Source organism: Ylistrum balloti, unplaced genomic scaffold, assembly GCF_031769215.1.
Source record: "Ylistrum balloti isolate Yb309-2 unplaced genomic scaffold, AGI_CSIRO_Ybal_v1 Utg369572, whole genome shotgun sequence".
In the NCBI taxonomy this organism is placed as follows: Eukaryota; Metazoa; Mollusca; class Bivalvia; order Pectinida; family Pectinidae; genus Ylistrum; species Ylistrum balloti.
In genome coordinates this window covers 686,438-705,498 of record NW_026781867.1, presented here as the reverse complement: position 1 = coordinate 705,498, position 19,061 = coordinate 686,438, and the positions used below count along the sequence as shown (strand labels likewise).

At 37.5% G+C, this 19,061-nt stretch overlaps 1 protein-coding gene across 1 annotated transcript; it reads right to left on the bottom strand.

Moving 5' to 3' along the window:
• Nucleotides 1-1,013: 1,013 nt before the first annotated feature.
• Nucleotides 1,014-17,308, bottom strand: LOC132565153 (trichohyalin-like). Its single transcript, XM_060229770.1, has 6 exons — nt 17,014-17,308; nt 4,615-4,809; nt 3,329-4,209; nt 2,524-2,665; nt 1,783-2,369; nt 1,014-1,154 (listed from the first exon to the last, which is right to left on the bottom strand). The coding sequence occupies exons 1-6, from the start codon at nt 17,306-17,308 to the stop codon at nt 1,014-1,016; spliced, it is 2,241 nt and encodes a 746-aa protein (XP_060085753.1).
• Between the last annotated feature and the right edge of the window lie 1,753 nt (nt 17,309-19,061).

Below are 19,061 nucleotides of genomic sequence, written 5' to 3'. Positions count from 1 at the left end.
ATTCGTATAGTCAATACTGTGAAATATACTTAAAAACCTTATACATTTTACTAAGTATTCGTAATTGGTTCGTCGATGTTTATAATATTTCATTTTGTATATTTTAATTAATATGAAATCAACATATTTGGAGTTTTTGGATAATTTTTTCACAGACTATAAGTTGATGAGGAGTGTTCCGAGACAAACCTAGTCACCTCTGTTCCTTGACCTATTCATTATCTAGCTAAGAAAGTCCAGGATATCCTACTTTGTGGTGAATTACAATAACACTGAGGCTAACAAGCTCTGCTCCTATCACGCTAAAAGTCGGCTACTACGTTTTCTTCACGTAGTGTAAATAGAGGTTATCGGAAGGTGGATATTTTGTTACTCGCAAAGACCGGGGTTTGGCACAATTCATCAGAAACCGGCAGTCGTGTATTACACTACTAGGGGAACGTCCTGCAGATAAGACGTCTTAGTAACTGAAGTTCTTATGGTGTTTTACACAGTCGTAAACGTATACAAATGTCAGTGTCGAAATGTCACTAGGAAACAGACACTCGACTATAATTTATATGTATATCGAGATTACCTTCGGTTATCTTTGGAAACCCCAGAACTGATACCAATCGTAAATACATGGGTCATATATATAACTGCTTACCTCATCATAGACCTTTTAACAACTCGTTTCAGCAAATTCAGTTTATTTCCTAGACCAATAAATGATAAAGAATGCAATTTCTATTTTTCGTAAGTTGAACACCAAAATAATGACTCGGAAATCTTTCAAGGTTAGCGGTGTTGTAAATATCACAGTAAATAACACTAGGTCACGACAGAGAACAAAGACAAAGCCTTTTTTCTTTGTACTCCTTTCGGAAGGCGTAAAAGTCAGTAATATAGCCATCATGATAAAAAGCCAAGTAGACCCAAAGATCTTCATCTTCAAGATATACTCATAGATGTCACTGTGCATTCCGAGTCACGGCGGTCCCAGTGTGTTCTCGTGCAGGCAAGGAGTTGTGTTAGTACACGGTGATGACCTTGACCGAAGTGTCAAAGACATCAGATGCAAGTGCTTTGTGTGCAAGAACAAACAGCGGTATGGAAATGATGGCTATGTTGCCATCTGGGGAATGATACAGGTAGATGTAAACAACAGTAACCTTGACACAATGCAAAACCATAGTGAGTTAGTGCTGTTGGCATTCACCAGATGTTGGAACGAGGTTCTCTGTACGCATGATATCTTCTTTAAAGCTATATATAGTACGAGCATGAGTGACACGTGTTTAATAAAAACCTATATTTTTACTCCATGTGTTGACTTAGACAAATTTAAAAAACGGTAATAATAATGTCAACACCTCCCAAAACTATGAACAGAAATGATAGTATAACCCATGCGATATTTATTTCCTTCTGTCAAATGTTCTGACCACAATACATGAATGGCCACTTTGTGACCTTGTGATTTAATTTTAAAGCATGTTTTTTTTATTCTTACTATTGGAATGTAACATTTGTAAGAAACGCTTTTTGTACATTATTTATATATGTTACTTAAAGAAGCTTAACCATTGACAGCACTAAAGGAAAAAATCGTATTTTTCTATGTCACACATACATATTATGTACATATTCCTTTTCCTACAGCGTAGGTGTAAACTCTTATGACGTTTTTTCTTTCTTTTTCAAATGACAGGATGATAATAAGACAGACGCCATTCGAAAAAAACCAAACAAACAAACAAAAAACAAAAATCTACACTTTGTTTCGTTTCCCTTACTCACGTTCTTACTATCATGTTTCTGCTCTGTTTTTGCATCCCTCTGTTCCTGTAACTGTTTCTCATGTGTTTGGCGTCTCTCTGTTCCTGTAACTGTTTCTGATGTGTTTGGCGTCTCTCTGTTCATGTAACTGTTTCTGATGTGTTTGGCGTCTCTCTGTTCATGTAACTGTTTCTCATGTGTTTGGCGTCTCTCTGTCCCTGTTAGTTTTTCTGATGTGTTTGGCGTCCCTCTATTCCTGTAACTGTTTCTCATGTGTTTGGCGTCTCTCTGTTCCTGTAATTGTTTCTGATGTGTTTTGGCGTCTCTCTGTACATGTAACTGTTTCTCATGTGTTTGGCATTCCTCTGTTCCTGTAACTGTTTCTGATGTGTTTTGGCATCTCTCTGTTCCTGTAACTGTTTCTGATGTGTTTTGGCGTCTCTCTACCTGTAACTGTTTCTGATGTGTTTTGGCGTCTCTCTGTTCCTGTAACTGTTTCTCATGTGTTTTGGCGTCTCTCTGTTCCTGTAACTGTTTCTCATGTGTTTGGCGTCTCTCTGTTCCTGTAACTGTTTCTGATGTGTTTTGGCGTCTCTCTGTTCCTGTAACTGTTTATCATGTGTTTTGGCGTCTCTCTGTTCCTGTAACTGTTTCTGATGTGTTTTGACGTCTCTCTATCTGTAACTGTTTCTGATGTGTTTTGGCGTCTCTCTGTTCCTGTAAGTGTTTCTGATGTGTTAGGCGTCTCTCTGATCCTGTAACTGTTTCTCATGTGTTTGGCGTCTCTCTGTTCCTGTAAGTTTTTCTGATGTGTTTTGGCGTCTCTCTGTTCCTGTAACTGTTTCTGATGTGTTTTGGCGTCTCTCTGTTCCTGTAACTGTTTCTCATGTGTTTTGACGTCTCTCTACCTGTAACTGTTTCTCATGTGTTTGGCGTCTCTCTGTTCCTGTAATTGTTTCTGATGTGTTTTGGCGTCTCTCTGTACATGTAACTGTTTCTGATGTGTTCTGGCGTCTCTCTATTCCTGTAACTGTTTCTCATGTGTTTGGCATTCCTCTGATCCTGTAACTGTTTCTGATGTGTTTTGGCGTCTCTCTGTTCCTGTAACTGTTTCTGATGTGTTTTGGCATCTCTCTACCTGTAACTGTTTCTGATGTGTTTTGGCGTCTCTCTGTTCCTGTAAGTGTTTCTGATGTGTTAGGCGTCTCTCTGATCCTGTAACTATTTCTGATGTGTTTTGTGTCTCTCTGTTCCTGTAACTGTTTCTCATGTGTTTGGCGTCTCTCTGTTCCTGTAATTGTTTCTCATGTGTTTGGCGTCTCTCTGTTCCTGTAATTGTTTCTCATGTGTTTCGCGTTCCTCTGTTCCTGTAACTGTTTCTGATGTGTTTTGGCGTCTCTCTGTTCCTGTAACTGTTTCTCATGTGTTTGGCGTCTCTCTGTTCCTGTAACTGTTTCTGATGTGTTTGGCATCCCTCTGTTCCTGTAACTGTTTCTGATGTGTTTTGGCGTCTCTCTGTTCCTGTAACTGTTTATCATGTGTTTTGGCGTCTCTCTGTTCCTGTAACTGTTTCTGATGTGTTTTGACGTCTCTCTATCTGTAACTGTTTCTGATGTGTTTTGGCGTCTCTCTGTTCCTGTAGCTGTTTCTGATGTGTTAGGCGTCTCTCTGATCCTGTAACTATTTCTGATGTGTTTGGTGTCTCTCTGTTCCTGTAACTGTTTCTGATGTGTTCTGGCGTCTCTCTGTTCCTGTAACTGTTTCTGATGTGTTTGACGTCTCTCTGTTCATGTAATTGTTTCTGATGTGTTCTGGCCTCTCTCTGTTCCTGTAACTGTTTCTGATGTGTTTGGCGTTCCTCTGTTCCTGTAACTGTTTCTGATGTGTTTTGGCGTCTCTCTGTTCCTGTAAGTGTTTCTGATGTGTTTGGCGTCTCTCTGTTCCTGTAAGTGTTTCTCATGTGTTTGGCGTCTCTCTGTTCCTGTAAGTGTTTCTGATGTGTTTTGGCGTCTCTCTGTTCCTGTAAGTGTTTCTCATGTGTTTGGCGTCTCTCTGTTCCTGTAACTGTTTCTGATGTGTTCTGGCGTCTCTCTGTTCCTGTAACTGTTTCTGATGTGTTTGACGTCTCTCTGTTCCTGTAAGTGTTTCTGATGTGTTTGGCGTCTCTCTGTTCCTGTAAGTGTTTCTCATGTGTTTGGCGTCTCTCTGTTCCTGTAACTGTTTCTGATGTGTTCTGGCGTCTCTCTGTTCCTGTAACTGTTTCTGATGTGTTTGACGTCTCTCTGTTCATGTAAGTGTTTCTGATGTGTTTGACGTCTCTCTGTTCCTGTAACTGTTTCTGATGTGTTTGGCGTTCCTCTGTTCCTGTAACTGTTTCTGATGTGTTTTGGCGTCTCTCTGTTCCTGTAACTGTTTCTGATGTGTTTTGGCGTCTCTCTGTTCCTGTAACTGTTTCTCATGTGTTTGGCGTCTCTCTGTTCCTGTAAGTTTTTCTGATGTGTTTTGGCGTCTCTCTGTTCCTGTAACTGTTTCTGATGTGTTTTGGCGTCTCTCTGTTCCTGTAACTGTTTCTGATGTGTTTTGGCGTCTCTCTGTTCCTGTAACTGTTTCTGATGTGTTTTGGCGTCTCTCTGTTCCTGTAATTGTTTCTCATGTGTTTGGCGTCTCTGTTCCTGTAATTGTTTCTCATGTGTTTGGCGTTCCTTTGTTTCTGTAACTGTTTCTGATGTGTTTTGGCGTTTCTCTGTTCCTGTAACTGTTTCTGATGTTAGTCTCTCTGTTCCTGTAACTGTTTCTCTCTCTCTGTTCCTGTAACTGTTTCTGATGTGTTAGGCGTCTCTCTGATCCTGTAACTATTTCTGATGTGTTTGGTGTCTCTCTGTTCCTGTAACTGTTTCTGATGTGTTTTGGCGTCTCTCTGTTCCTGTAATTGTTTCTCATGTGTTTGGCGTCTCTGTTCCTGTAATTGTTTCTCATGTGTTTGGCGTTCCTTTGTTTCTGTAACTGTTTCTGATGTGTTTTGGCGTTTCTCTGTTCCTGTAACTGTTTCTGATGCGTTAGGCGTCTCTCTGTTCCTGTAACTGTTTCTGATGTGTTTTGGCGTCTCTCTGTTCCTGTAACTGTTTCTGATGTGTTAGGCGTCTCTCTGATCCTGTAACTATTTCTGATGTGTTTGGTGTCTCTCTGTTCCTGTAACTGTTTCTGATGTGATTTGGCGTCTCTCTGTTCCTCTAACTATTTCTGATGTGTTTTAGCGTTTCTACTGTTGCTATTGTATTTTTGTATCGATATGAGCATACTGTACCATAGTTCGCAGTAAAAACGGGCAAGCGTCCTATTGATAATGCCGGAATGGTAAGGCTAATTACAGAGTCGGAAAAGTTCATAATTCCGGCAGAAGTCAAATATAAACAAATGCTACTAAGGTTAACGATATCGGACAACAGGGAAACGCGCGTTGAAATATACATCGTATTTTAGAGTATATCTTCCGATGGTCTACTATGATTAAATCCGTCGGGGACCCGACTTGTCGACTGAGAGAAGTAGAAAAAAAGGACATTAAAATGTGATGGTATCGCCGTGTATAAGATACGCGAATAAACATATGTAAATACATGGAAAAACTACAAACCCGTATCCCTCCTATGCTGAATCAGACTGTAGTACACAAGGTTATCGAAAGGTCAATATCTGGCGTTCTGTTGCATACTAATGTCAATCGCAATTAGAACACACGTAAGCGAAGTATGGTCGACTGTACTGAAATCTCTCAGCCTTTAGTCCGCTCAGCGCTTGCTCACATACAGACGTATTTATTTTGAGATATTTTTTTTCTGTGCGGTCTATGTAAAATCAGATTCTGAGGATGGGCAGTAGAGGTCAGCTTACTTGACCGCTACTTTCAATTAGTTTTCTCGTGTCAAAACATACCAATCCTGTCGAGGATCCGGTATGGACATTCCAAAATGGTGGAGGAACAGGAATCAATTAAGCTAATTTTATTGAAATTTTGGCGAAATGTAGGCGTAAACATCTCAGGTTTCTGATATGATTCATATAACGGAAGGACAGTGGTATAATTAGTTAAAACCTATACATCTCATGTGGGTTTTTTATAAATGTATTACACCTATAGCATGTTACGGAGATATAACACAGCTGAAGTTCCCGGATGTACACTTGAACACGGTTCACAACACCTGTACATAAATCAGTATGCTTTTAGTATAATATATACACTTAATTTATATTATTTTTGAGCTTATATTAATCACTCTTGTTAGCCCGGATGAAAGCACGCAACTGGTCTTTGCGTGGGAGGAAACCTGGTAACCCGTGGAAAACACATGTGGTTGGACAGGTAACCTCCAAACCTTTTCACGTCCGTTCCAAGATTCGAGTCCCAGATACCTCTGTGAAAGACGAGTGCGTTTTACCACTGCGCCGACTGACCAACCATAATTTTAATATGAGCCAGCCTTTATTGTAATATGTTCTAGTCGGCTCATGTTCGACTCCTGACGTCGGCGACATCGTGTGTCGAACATTATACGGAAGTGCTTTTTCATAAATTAATATTTTCTGATGGCATTTTCCTGCATAAATTCACCATTTATATAGGAGGAAAAACATGTTTGCCCAATACTACAAAATAATTAACAAATTTACGGAACGAAGCGCATGATAGGACCAATGTTATCTAATTGAGGATTAAATTATAATTTGTCAGGAAAAGATTCACATATATTTTGATAGTATAAACATTCACATGGGTAGCCGAGTGACGCCCGATCAGAAGTAAATAGGCACAAACCTGAATATAGGGACACATGCCTGCTATAGTGAGTTTTCTTCGTTCTTCATTAAATCAAAACTTTTATAAAAATTAATTTAATTTTATCAACATATTATCAATACTGATTTTAAGGATATTGTTCTTTTATATATTCTTTTGTTCTTAAATTTTTGAAAACGCCTCGTTTAGACAATAAACATTATTGACAGTGTTACCGTCATGTGAAAAAATCACATCCGTTACAGGGGCGACGAGTATTTTAACGATGTACGATTTAATCAAATCAAAATAGTTCATGTTTATATTACCACGTTGAACATGAGTTAAGACGGCAGCCGCTCTGCCTGTTGTCCCTTTTATGGGATGGCATGATGTTATGTTTTAGCTTCGTATCTGACTTGATGGAGTACAGTGTGACGTCGACGGGACGTATCAGATCTCGTATCGCCTGATACATCGCGAGACTTTATCTCGTTTCAATGCCGTAGACACTTGGTAAATATTCTGGAAGAAAACCAAAATATTTCTGCTGATAGAAAGTCTCGACTTTGCCGAAAGATGACAGTCAAAGAAAGAAATCAAATACAAAGCTAACGGCATCCGAATACCAAAGCTGAAAAACCCACGAAAACCTGGCCAATGCGGGATGATATACATTTCAAAAAGTTAAAATTTATTTCAATTTTATAAGTGAGCACTGCTGACTTTTTACGGCGTTTATATCTTTTATCTAAACTGTCAAAACATCACTCTCCCCACGTCAAAACCAACCTAGATGGTTTAGCTGTAGTTTTCTAGACTTGGCGGAGAAATAATTTACAGTAAAAACCTCGCATTTTCCTACTCTAAATCCCTACTTTTGCCAAGACACTTGAAAGACTCTGTTTAAAACATGACAAAACGATTTTAACAGTTTGGTACGTTTATCTCAGAGAGAAAGAAATCTTGTGACTGTGTTTTGTTGTGTGAAAATGCATTAATTGTGTACATGTGCCCTGCTATTTTGAGATTTTGGAAACGATGCTGGCGGTTATCCTATCTTTAAACATTTTATATCAAACAACCGCTACTTCACATTTCACTTTAGATAAACATTAACGTACTGAAGTGTAACACAACAAGAATTCACTGTTTTAATTCTATAATTTTAAGCAAGCTATCTGAAATAGATATTGCTAAATCAGTGATCGAAACGTGACGTCATAGCTAATATCTAGAAAAAGAAAACAAATTAATCAGATCAATTGATAAAAGAGAAATAGCGCAGTGTACACATATTTCACTGTGTAAGTTTGATGTTTTAAAAAGTTTGCAAGCTGACAATTCATAATGGTACTGGTATATACCAAGGAGATCACATATGTAGAAGTCAAAATGTATATTTCTGGTAAAGGTATCTCGTTCTTTAGCAAATCATTTTCCAAATTAAGCATTTGGCAAACCACTGCCGATTGTTTAAACATATCCCAAGACCGTATCTTGTAGATAATAACAGCCCCCCTTTTTTTTTTTTTTTTTGTATTTTCGCAAATTAATTCTTCAGTTTTCCCTTTTTGTGCTGTCTGTTCATATCTTGATAACGCGTAACGATTTCCATACTTCAGAAATATACACACAGACTATCGCTCCAAATGTAAAAATATTCAAATTCTTTACTTACGGAAATGATTTGTTTTAGAGTCGCTAGATACATGTCCGATATGGTCCCGGGTAATAGTCCGGTGAGGGTATTATCTGTATTTGGTGATATATTTTAGTTTCGAAAGTTTTACAAAGTTTGTCTCGAAGGGAATGTATGAGAATATGTTACCCATTGGGTTTCGGTCACGTGGACGGACATGGCAGCTTATCCTTTCGTATATATAAGACTGACTCCTGTTTCGAAGACATGTGATATATAACATAATAGATAATTGCCTTATATGGTGTGAGTATTTCCGGATTTCTATTAATTACCTCCTTTTTGTTTTTAGTTGTGCACATACCAACAGCATTGTATACAAATAACTTGACTAAATGTGACAAGTTCTATCTACATGTAAGAACCTCTCTGATTTGAAAGAATGTTCCTAAAGCGGCAGAGACGTTGTCAACATACCATCTCTCAAATTTTAATGAGATCGATTAAATCAAATATGTAAAGAATATAAGATCAGTCAATCAGAGGCCGTGGCGGCCATTTTGAATGTAGTATCGTCATTCGTGTTTTAATTCGTGAAACTTTATAAATTTCGCGCCATTTAAATCAAATAGGACGTAAGTAACACTTCAATATATCATGTTATTTAAAGCGTTTATAGGGCTATTCTTTATAACCGTAAGTCAACCTTAAATGGTTCACAATATTTACGATATTCCTATGCAACACAGCCTCCTTGCGTAAGTACCCCCTTCGATAGTATAATCAGTGTAATTACTTATGTCACAATGACACCATTTAGCAGCAAATTACCAATTATCTGTCGTTATTTGTGTAACTTGGTATTCATCACGTTGCGGTTGGTTAAAATCATCTGTATACCGTTAAATGCTGTATGGAGTTTGTTTATGATTTAGTATGTGTTGAAACCCGCGTGTTCTTTTCAATTTTCTTCACATGTTTTTTTTTCTTTCTTGAATTTCACAAGTTATGTGTTAAACAGAGAGTAATTAGGTTTTAAAACTATGTCGAGTTACCTCGGCGGCCTAGTGGTAAAATGTGAAGACCACACCAGACATTTGTCCGACATTTTTACAGAGCTACAAATTTGACGCATACATGTATCATATAACACTTTAAGTCGAGTTCCCTTTCAACACTTTGGAAGAACTCTATATATGATATATATATATATAGCCGTTACTTGGGAAGGTAACACTGTCTGTTTGTAATATCACAACCGTTTGTTTTAAACACCCCGTCGCTACCGTCACTGACAAGCTCACGAGCAACACTCCATTTGTCAAAAGGTTCTCAGATGCCGTTCTATTTTACGCCTCGGTAAGTAGTAGCCATGTTTTACACACGGGAGGCGGGTCCTTGGGCTGTCAGCATTTACTATGGAACTCCGCTGGTGCCCGAATTTATTGTCTGTCGTTATTATACAACCCATCTAAAATATAACATTCGGCTGGGGTGGTCTACGTCTGGTGTGAATCGGCATCACCGACTCCTACCATTTTGTTTCTTTCTACGTTTTCCAGTATTTCATACAAAAAAATTACTTTTCATTAAAAAAATCCAGATAAATTAGTACGATGGGATGAAATTTGATCATTAAAGTACAAATGATACATAGACAATCGTTCATATTTTACAGTGCACGAGAAAAAATATCATTGACATAACCATTGTATGTAACAGTTAGAACCATTGTATGTAACAGTTAGAACCGTTGTATATAACAGTGAGAACCATTGTATGTAACAATTTGAACCGTTGCATGTAACAATTAGAACCATTGTATGTAACAATTAGAACCATTGTATGTAACAGTTAGAACCATTGTATGTAACAGTTAGAACCATTGTATGTAACAGTTAGAACCATTGTATGTAACAATTAGAACCATTGTATGTAACAGTTAGAACCATTGTATTTAACAATTAAAACCATTGTATGTAACATTTAGAACCATTGTATGTAACAATTAGAACCATTGTATGTAACAGTTAGAACCATCGTATGTAACAGTGAGAACCATTGTATGTAACAGTTAGAACCATTGTATGTAACAGTTAGAACCATTCTATGTAACAGTTAGAACCATTGTATCATTGTATGTAACAGTTAGAACCATTGTATGTAACAGTTAGAACTATTGTATGTAACAGTTAGAACCATTGTATTTAACAATTAGAACCATTGTATGTAACATTTAGAACCATTGTATGTAACAGTTAGAACCATTGTATGTAACAATTAGAACCATTGTATGTAACAGTTAGAACCATTGTATGTAACAATTAGAACCATTGTATGTAAAAGTTAGAACCATTGTATGTAACAATAAGAACCGTTGTATGTAACAATTAGAACCGTTGTATGTAACATTTAGAACCGTTGTATGTAACAATTAGAACCGTTGTATGTAACAATTGGAACCGTTGTATGTAACATTTAGAACCGTTGTATGTAACAGTTAGAACCGTTGTATGTAACAATAAGAACCATTGTATGTAACAATTAGAACCATTGTATGTAACATTTAGAACCGTTGTATGTAACAGTTAGAACCGTTGTATGTAACAGTTAGAACCGTTGTATGTAACAGTTTGAACCGTTGTATGTAACAGTTAGAACCGTTGTTTGTAACAATTAGAACCGTTGTATGTAACAGTTAGAACCGTTGTATGTAACAATTAGAACCATTGTATGTAACAATTAGAACCATTGTATGTAACAGTAAGAACCATTGTATGTAACAGTTAAAACCATTGTATGTAACAATTAGAACCATTGTATGTAACAATTAGAACCATTGTATGTAACAGTTAGAACCATTGTATGTAACAATTAGAACCATTGTATGTAACAATTAGAACCATTGTATGTAACAGTAAGAACCATTGTATGTAACAATTAGAACCATTGTATGTAACAGTAAGAACCATTGTATGTAACAGTTAGAACCATTGTATGTAACAATTAGAACCATTGTATGTAACAGTAAGAACCATTGTATGTAACAGTTAGAACCATTGTATGTAACAGTAAGAACCATTGTATGTAACAGTTAGAACCATTGTATGTAACAGTGAGAACCATTGTATGTAACAGTGAGAACCATTGTATGTAACAGTTAGAACCATTGTATGTAACAGTTAGAACCATTGTATGTAACAATTAGAACCATTGTATGTAACAGTTAGAACCATTGTATGTAACATTTAGAACCATTGTATGTAACAATTAGAACCATTGTATGTAACAGTAAGAACCATTGTATGTAACAATTAGAACCATTGTATGTAACAATTAGAACCATTGTATGTAACAGTAAGAACCATTGTATGTAACAGTTAGAACCATTGTATGTAACAGTTAGAACCATTGTATGTAACAATTAGAACCATTGTATGTAACAGTAAGAACCATTGTATGTAACAGTTAGAACATTGTATGTAACAATTAGAACCATTGTATGTAACAGTAAGAACCATTGTATGTAACAGTTAGAACCATTGTATGTAACAGTTAGAACCATTGTATGTAACAGTGAGAACCATTGTATGTAACAGTAAGAACCATTGTATGTAACAGTGAGAACCATTGTATGTAACAGTTAGAACCATTGTATGTAACAATTAGAACCATTGTATGTAACAGTTAGAACCATTGTATGTAACAGTAAGAACCATTGTATGTAACAGTGAGAACCATTGTATGTAACAGTTAGAACCATTGAACCATTGTATGTAACAGTAAGAACCATTGTATGTAACAGTAAGAACCATTGTATGTAACAGTGAGAACCATTGTATGTAACAGTGAGAACCATTGTATGTAACAGTAAGAACCATTGTATGTAACAGTAAGAACCATTGTATGTAACAGTGAGAACCATTGTATGTAACAATTAGAACAGTTGTATTTATATATGATCAGGTTTACAACACGCTTCATCTAATGTCGAATATATATGAACAAAGAATTCATGAATTTGAATTAATATAAATTTTATTGCATAAATATCACACAAAAGGAACGGACGCTACTTGTCACAACTTATTAATGTCCTCTCCATAATAAATTATACATATGCACAACTCAGCAATGGTCTAAATCAATCAGTACATCAATGAAATTTTCAAATTTTAAGTAAAGAAGAAAAAGGGACAGTAAAGAAGAAAGGTACAAACAACAGAAAGAAAAAGGGATGCTGAAGTAATGAATAAGAAAATAAAGGAGGTGCTCAGGGCTAGTCAAATGGCACGGTCGACATGTAGAATTATAATGACCTGTATTTGTACTTACACAAATCTTTTACTATCGACAATAAAAGTTTGCACGTGTTTACAAATAGCTTCATTTGATTCTACGTCCAAGGAATTATCACCATACATAGGCTTTCATATGTAATATTACCAAACCATGATAAATGTCTCAGCATTTTACTTCTTTCTACGTTGTATAATGGACAACGAAAATTAAAATGTCCACATTGACAGGACGGACTGCTGGTCTGATAGACTTTTGAAACTGTTTCAAAGTGGTGCTATTTCTTTTTTTCTAGTGACAGGTTGTTCCATAAATTACAGGTGTTAGGAAGACATATTTAGACAAAGACGATGATGGGGAATTTGATATCCATCTTTGTTTCTGAGATTATAAGTGGACACCATACGTTCCTTTAAGGATTGCCAGTTTAAGCCTTGATATAAGAGTGATTTACTTGTAAAGATGGACAAACCAGTGATAATTCTGGTGGCTTCATACTGAATATTTTCAATAGCATCTGTATCTCCTTCGTTCAGAACTCATGCTAACTATCATTGTGACAAAGACAGGATGAGACATCAAATAGCATCAGATTGTCTTTTGAAGGGCATGATCATAAAGAGTTACCATCAGTATATATATATATATATAGAGAGAGAGAGGGGGGGGATTAGGACAAGACAATTAATTGTTTTTTAGGACGTATCTAACTAACTAGTCAAAACAATTGAAGTGGGGCCATATATGCTATCGCGTACTTTTTCGTCCTATAGTTTTGTGTTGTCGACATTTGTGGCCCAATTTGCAATTAATCAGGATTCATGTTTTGAAATCGGTTGTAATCCTGCATCCCAAGCTTCTGACGATATAAGAGGTCAAATCTACTACATGCAGCACTTCTTACTAGTTTTATCATCCTAACGGGATTTCCCATCAGTAAGTGAACTCCCTCCAGATACCGTAGTACATATACAATGCCCCTGTCGACCTGACTTTCTCGCCTCATTGATATTCAAACCGTTTTTAGATAAAGTTCTCGAGATGTGAAGCCTAATTGCAACCCATCAAGGACGACTTTGTACTAAAACACTGATATATGGAGTGTTTTTTTTTTTTCCTGAGTTAATGTGGAATACATGACACAAACTGATTTTCTGGGAATAGGTCATTTTACTTCAAAATATGCTAAATGAATTGGACAAAAGGGAAAATCTATGGAATTCTTCTGCATAGAAGGACATGTGGAACGAGACAAAGAGGCCATTGTCTTCGTCTTTGTTGAGATTAGATTGGGCTTCAATTTGTTGCAAGTTTTCGGTTCCGAAAAACACCCAATTTTTGTTGAGCACAACATGGTTGATATGATCAAGGCCGTCTGAACTAAAACACGTCACAAATGACAGGTTCCTATCCGGGTAACTTCTCATCTATATTACTTAGGTTTTACTCTATAGTCTTGTTGTTTAGTGTCACTTTGAATACCCGATTTCCTGCTTGAATGCTGACTGTTGCGAATCTTTCCCTATTACTTAATCTCCTTTAAGAAGCGATGGGTACAACATGAAAACATATAACAAAATATTTAGTTTGACTGTTTATATCATAATTCAATGATATTACATATTGCATTCTATCGACTGATTAGCATACGTAACCCTTGACTATGGAGTTAGATATTTTGTTTGTATAATTGCATACTGTAAGAAAGGGCGATAACCACGTTAAGACATTAAAAATATATATTTACGGTCGACAGAAGTGTTATTCCATTTTAATGTACACATGTTTTTAACTCGAAAATAATCCCTATTACCCCCAACATAGAAATCGCGACCTCTCACACTTAATTGAATGACAAGTAAAGTGTTTACCAGGAATGTAAAAACGACACTAGTATCCACATGACATCGTACGGGCAAATTGATACCATTTCCATACGCGCTGGATGTTCGCGCACGTACATACGGTACGCAATGTCACATGTAATACGACGTGACACTTTGCTATCCGAACAAGTATAAAAAAAATATGGTGTATAATGATTGTTACGGCAAGGCCATCTTCAGGCGCCAAAAAGTCTATAGGGATCTCATAATTATTGTTACACATCGAGCGCTCCGTGCCATTATGTCATGTTGTGTTCCAGTTCTAACTCGACCTTAACCTTTAATCCAAACATCTTTATCTAAGTATCTATTAATTTCCTCCCTTGTGTGTGTGGTTAAGTTTACTTCAAATTGTTGACGGTATAGACATTTTCCTTGTCATTTTTTCTTTCAGATATATTAGCAATTACTTTATTTAATACGCCACCATGTACGAGTTCGTCACATTTTACCAATAAATAAAACAACAATTAACACAATTCTTTGTGCAGACAGTCTCACACGTTTTAGAAATATCATTTTGAATACATTGATTTAGGTTTTGTTAATTTGCTTGTCACTTAAAGATTTTTTATTCGACAGTTCCTTTTCCACGGAGGCTCAATCTTTGCCGAAACAGAATTCTAGGTACGTCGTAATTGGAAGCTAATACTGACGGTGGGGGTCGGATGTACGTGTAGCTCACGGTAGAAGTATTATAATAGTAATTGGTTATAATTGGTTAAAAGGGCTTTACAAGCTGTCTTACCTAGTTTTCATTAATCACGACGTGTTATCAGAAAGGGAATGGTAAAAAGGAGGCTGGAACAGACAATGGGATGGAGGTTACAACAATAACGAATACAGAGAAGGTGTGGGAGTGGTCGGGACGAAATGAAGCACGAAAGTTTCCGAAAAGAATCTAGCTAATGGGGTATTTTTGATATAAAATTTGTAATCTTTAATTAGCTATTGTACAATTTTCATAATTTGTTTTCTTCTTAAGAAGTAAATGTTATGCTGTCTTTATAAATAGGGTATTCCGTGTGTATTGATGGAGCTTAACACGCCCTTCTATACCGTATACGCAGATGAGGAAGCCACCAGGGACGGCTGGATAATACGTTTAAGTTATCTTCGTCACAACACTGACGTACAGATAAACGTTTTATGCAATAGACGTAGTATATACTTGAAATGAAGCAGATAATAGGATGTTTGGTGAGGAAAACACGGTTTACCTCGGTCTTACAATGGCAACGGTAATAGCGCATATTATAATTTTTGTATGCTCAGAAAACACTTTTTGGTGAGATCCGCTATGTGGTAAAGAAAGAAATGTATATCTGGAGGGGTAATGAGAGCAAACACATGTAATGGCAGGGGCAGCGTTAACGGGTCGAGCGTTGGTAATGGAGGGGGTGTGGCGATGAGTGCGAACCTAAATAGCAGTGAGGGACGGTTGTGATGTTGTGAACGTGAGTGCTAGGTTGAAATGATTAGCTTGCATTATATTGTTTAACGTCCTATCAACAGCATTGATCTTTTAAGGACAGCCTCCCGATCTATACGAAATGAGTGCACGTGTTGAGTGTGCGTGTTTTTCGGGAGACTGAGATACCTTCATGTAAATTGTTTGTGATAGTGTGGAAATGAAGCCGACTTTATAGTGCTACCTCAGTGAAGTATACTGCCGAAGGTCGCAAGCAGGACACCACGACCGGCCAGGTTATTCTATCAATGAGCAAACTATTAGTTTACCAAAACGCTGAACGTTAAGCAGGCGGTAGTAACTACCATTTTGAAAGCTTCTACTATGTCTCGATCAGGGGACAGCACCCAGAACCTTTCTCACAGGGGAGAACATCCGACTAAAAGCCAAACAGTAAGGCGTTGTCAAGGGAGACACCAGAAATAAAAACACAAACGTCCCAGGTTTTGTCGCCTCTTACGCTTATGTAATGAGGACAGCAGGTACAATTCTTACACCCTAATTGTAAGGCATGGGTTGAGACGAATGAAGGGGAAACTAAGCCTATGGGAAGTAAGTCTGCGTGAAAGAAATGTGTACGACACTAATAGGATAAGAATTTAATGGAAAATGGTCATTGAGAAAGGGCAAACATTTTATATACATTCATATATATCGAAAGTGTTTCCAGTTTTATTATTTTTCTATATATGTACCGGACGATTGGAATTTTAACTTAACACACACACACACACACACACACACACACACACACACACACACACACACACACACACATATATATATATATATATATATATATATACATAACGGAAGTGACTTGGTAACTAAAGGAGAGCAAACAAAAGGGAGGAAATATGTCAGGAGACGGGAAAGATAGTTTTGAAGCTACCATCTAAAAGATAATTTCAATTACCATGCATGTTGATGTACATGTACACGAACCATTCTTTTACAAACTGTTCTGTATATTCTTATGTTCGTAAAATCAAATTGTCGGCATGGCAACGATGTTTGTTTGCCGGTTTTATCACCCCATGAACAACCAGGGTCAACTTGGGGCTGAGTCTCTTTGAAGTATTATAGCCTACCTCACTGAATAATAAACGGGAGGTCATCCTATGCCATCCAGATTAATTAGTGTAAAGTATCGTCGCCCCAACGACGTAACACAAACCGGTAGTTTTCTCAGCTCTCCTGCGAAACACATTCCGCCACGGGTAGGGAGTGTGGAATGTCGCATCTATCTTTACGTATCGCAGCCCCTTCATGACAATGACGATGTTAAGGCGAACGGTAGGTATTGCGATGGCAATGTTTAAGAAAAAACCGCTTGGGACATCGACGATGACTTTAAGGACATCAAAAGGCGTAGCCATGGCAACGTTAGTGAGAACACTGGGGGTGACGATGATAATATTCAGGAGAACGGTAGGGAGAGAAAAGATGACGTTAGGGACATCTGAAGGCATCGCAATCGTGACGTTAGAACTTAAGGGAAGACGATGATAATGTTAGGAAGAACGGTGGGGAGAGCAAAAATGACATTAGGGACATCTGAAGGCATCGCAATCGTGACGTTAGTGAGAATGCTGTTGATGACGGTGTTAATATTCATGAGAACGTTAGGGATAAAAACGATGATATCAGGTACATCAGAAGGTATAGCAATGGCGACGTTAGTCAGAACTTAAGGGAAGACGATGAAAATGTTTGCAGGAACAGTTCGGGTAGTAATGACGATATTAAGGCAAATGGTAGGTATGACTATGGTGATGTTAGTGTAATCGACATATATGGCTAAGTATGGTATTGAAAATGCTAAGAACGACAATGCTAGCCATTGTGACGTTGAGAGAAATGAACACATGTAGGGTATATCAACAGTAGGATTGAGAAACAATAACGAGGACTGACATATAGAGTAACAAAAGAAACGGGAATATAGGTAGACGATAAGGTGATGTAAGATACGTGTATATGAGTAGGGATAGATGGGGAAGCAGATGAATGATGGACAAAAATCACTGACACTTCAGGTCAAAATGATGATTTTAAGCTTCAGAAAATGTAATACGTAAGCATGACCGTAATCAAGAAATATCTAGAACGGGAACAATTGATTACGACATCAGTACATTCTCGATTTCAAAGGATGCGCATACACAATGAGTTATATGTAAAAACGAAAATTATGTAATTTACGACTATATTTAGGGAGGTACACAATCACATGTATTTACTGCCGTTACGTGTAACAATGCAGTGTACCATTGTTTATTTATAATTGTGGCGACGTAGCGTTTGTTTTGTTCTATAAACATGTTTTGCTGGTGGAGTCCCGAGGGTATTGCCAATAAACGAGCTTTGTTTCTTCATGATAAAACACTGATTAACTCTACCGCCGTATTCTGAAGAGTAAATTAGGTTGATTGTACATTAAGGTACAGTTTCATCTCGGGACGTCCATTAATCGTTACGTCATTACAGTAATGACACGTCTAACTAGAAAACTTCCGGTACTTAACGGAGTTGGCAAGTGGCATAGGAAAAGCACATCTACTCTTAAAACACAAAATCAAAAACAATGAAAAGAAATGCAGCAGTCTTATAGTTTTGTGATGAAATTTCCAACATCTGTGTTGTTACACAACAAAACGGCTATTAAATCCTATTTATAATTAAAGCTCTGTTTGCCAGAGGTTTACATTGGAATTGTCCCAAACTATGGTGAACCCGTTTAGGTTTTATTGTTCCGAAAACGAGGTGATCAACACACTCCAATAGACGTAATTGTAGCCTGGCACATTCAGTCTGGGTAAGTCTTTGAGAGTAAGAATCTGGCTCTCATTGGGTCAGTAATTGTCGCCTGGCGCCGCCGGTCTCGACAAGTCTTTGATAGACTCTCATTGGGCCAGTAATTTCCCCCTGGCGCCGCCGGTCTCGACAAGTCTTTGATAGACTCTCATTGGGCCAGTAATTTCCCCCTGGCGCCGCCGGTCTCGACAAGTCTTTGATAGGCTATCATTGGGCCAGTAATTGTCGCCTGGCGCCGCCGGTTGGTACAAGTCTTTGATAGAGTCTCATTGGGCCAGTAATTGTCGCCTGTCGCAGTCAGTTTGAGAAAGTCTTTGATAGGTACAGAAGCTGGCTCTCATTGGCTAAGTAATGACCACCTGTCGCTGCCGGCCTGGAAAAGTCTTTGACAAGTAAAGAGTATGGTTC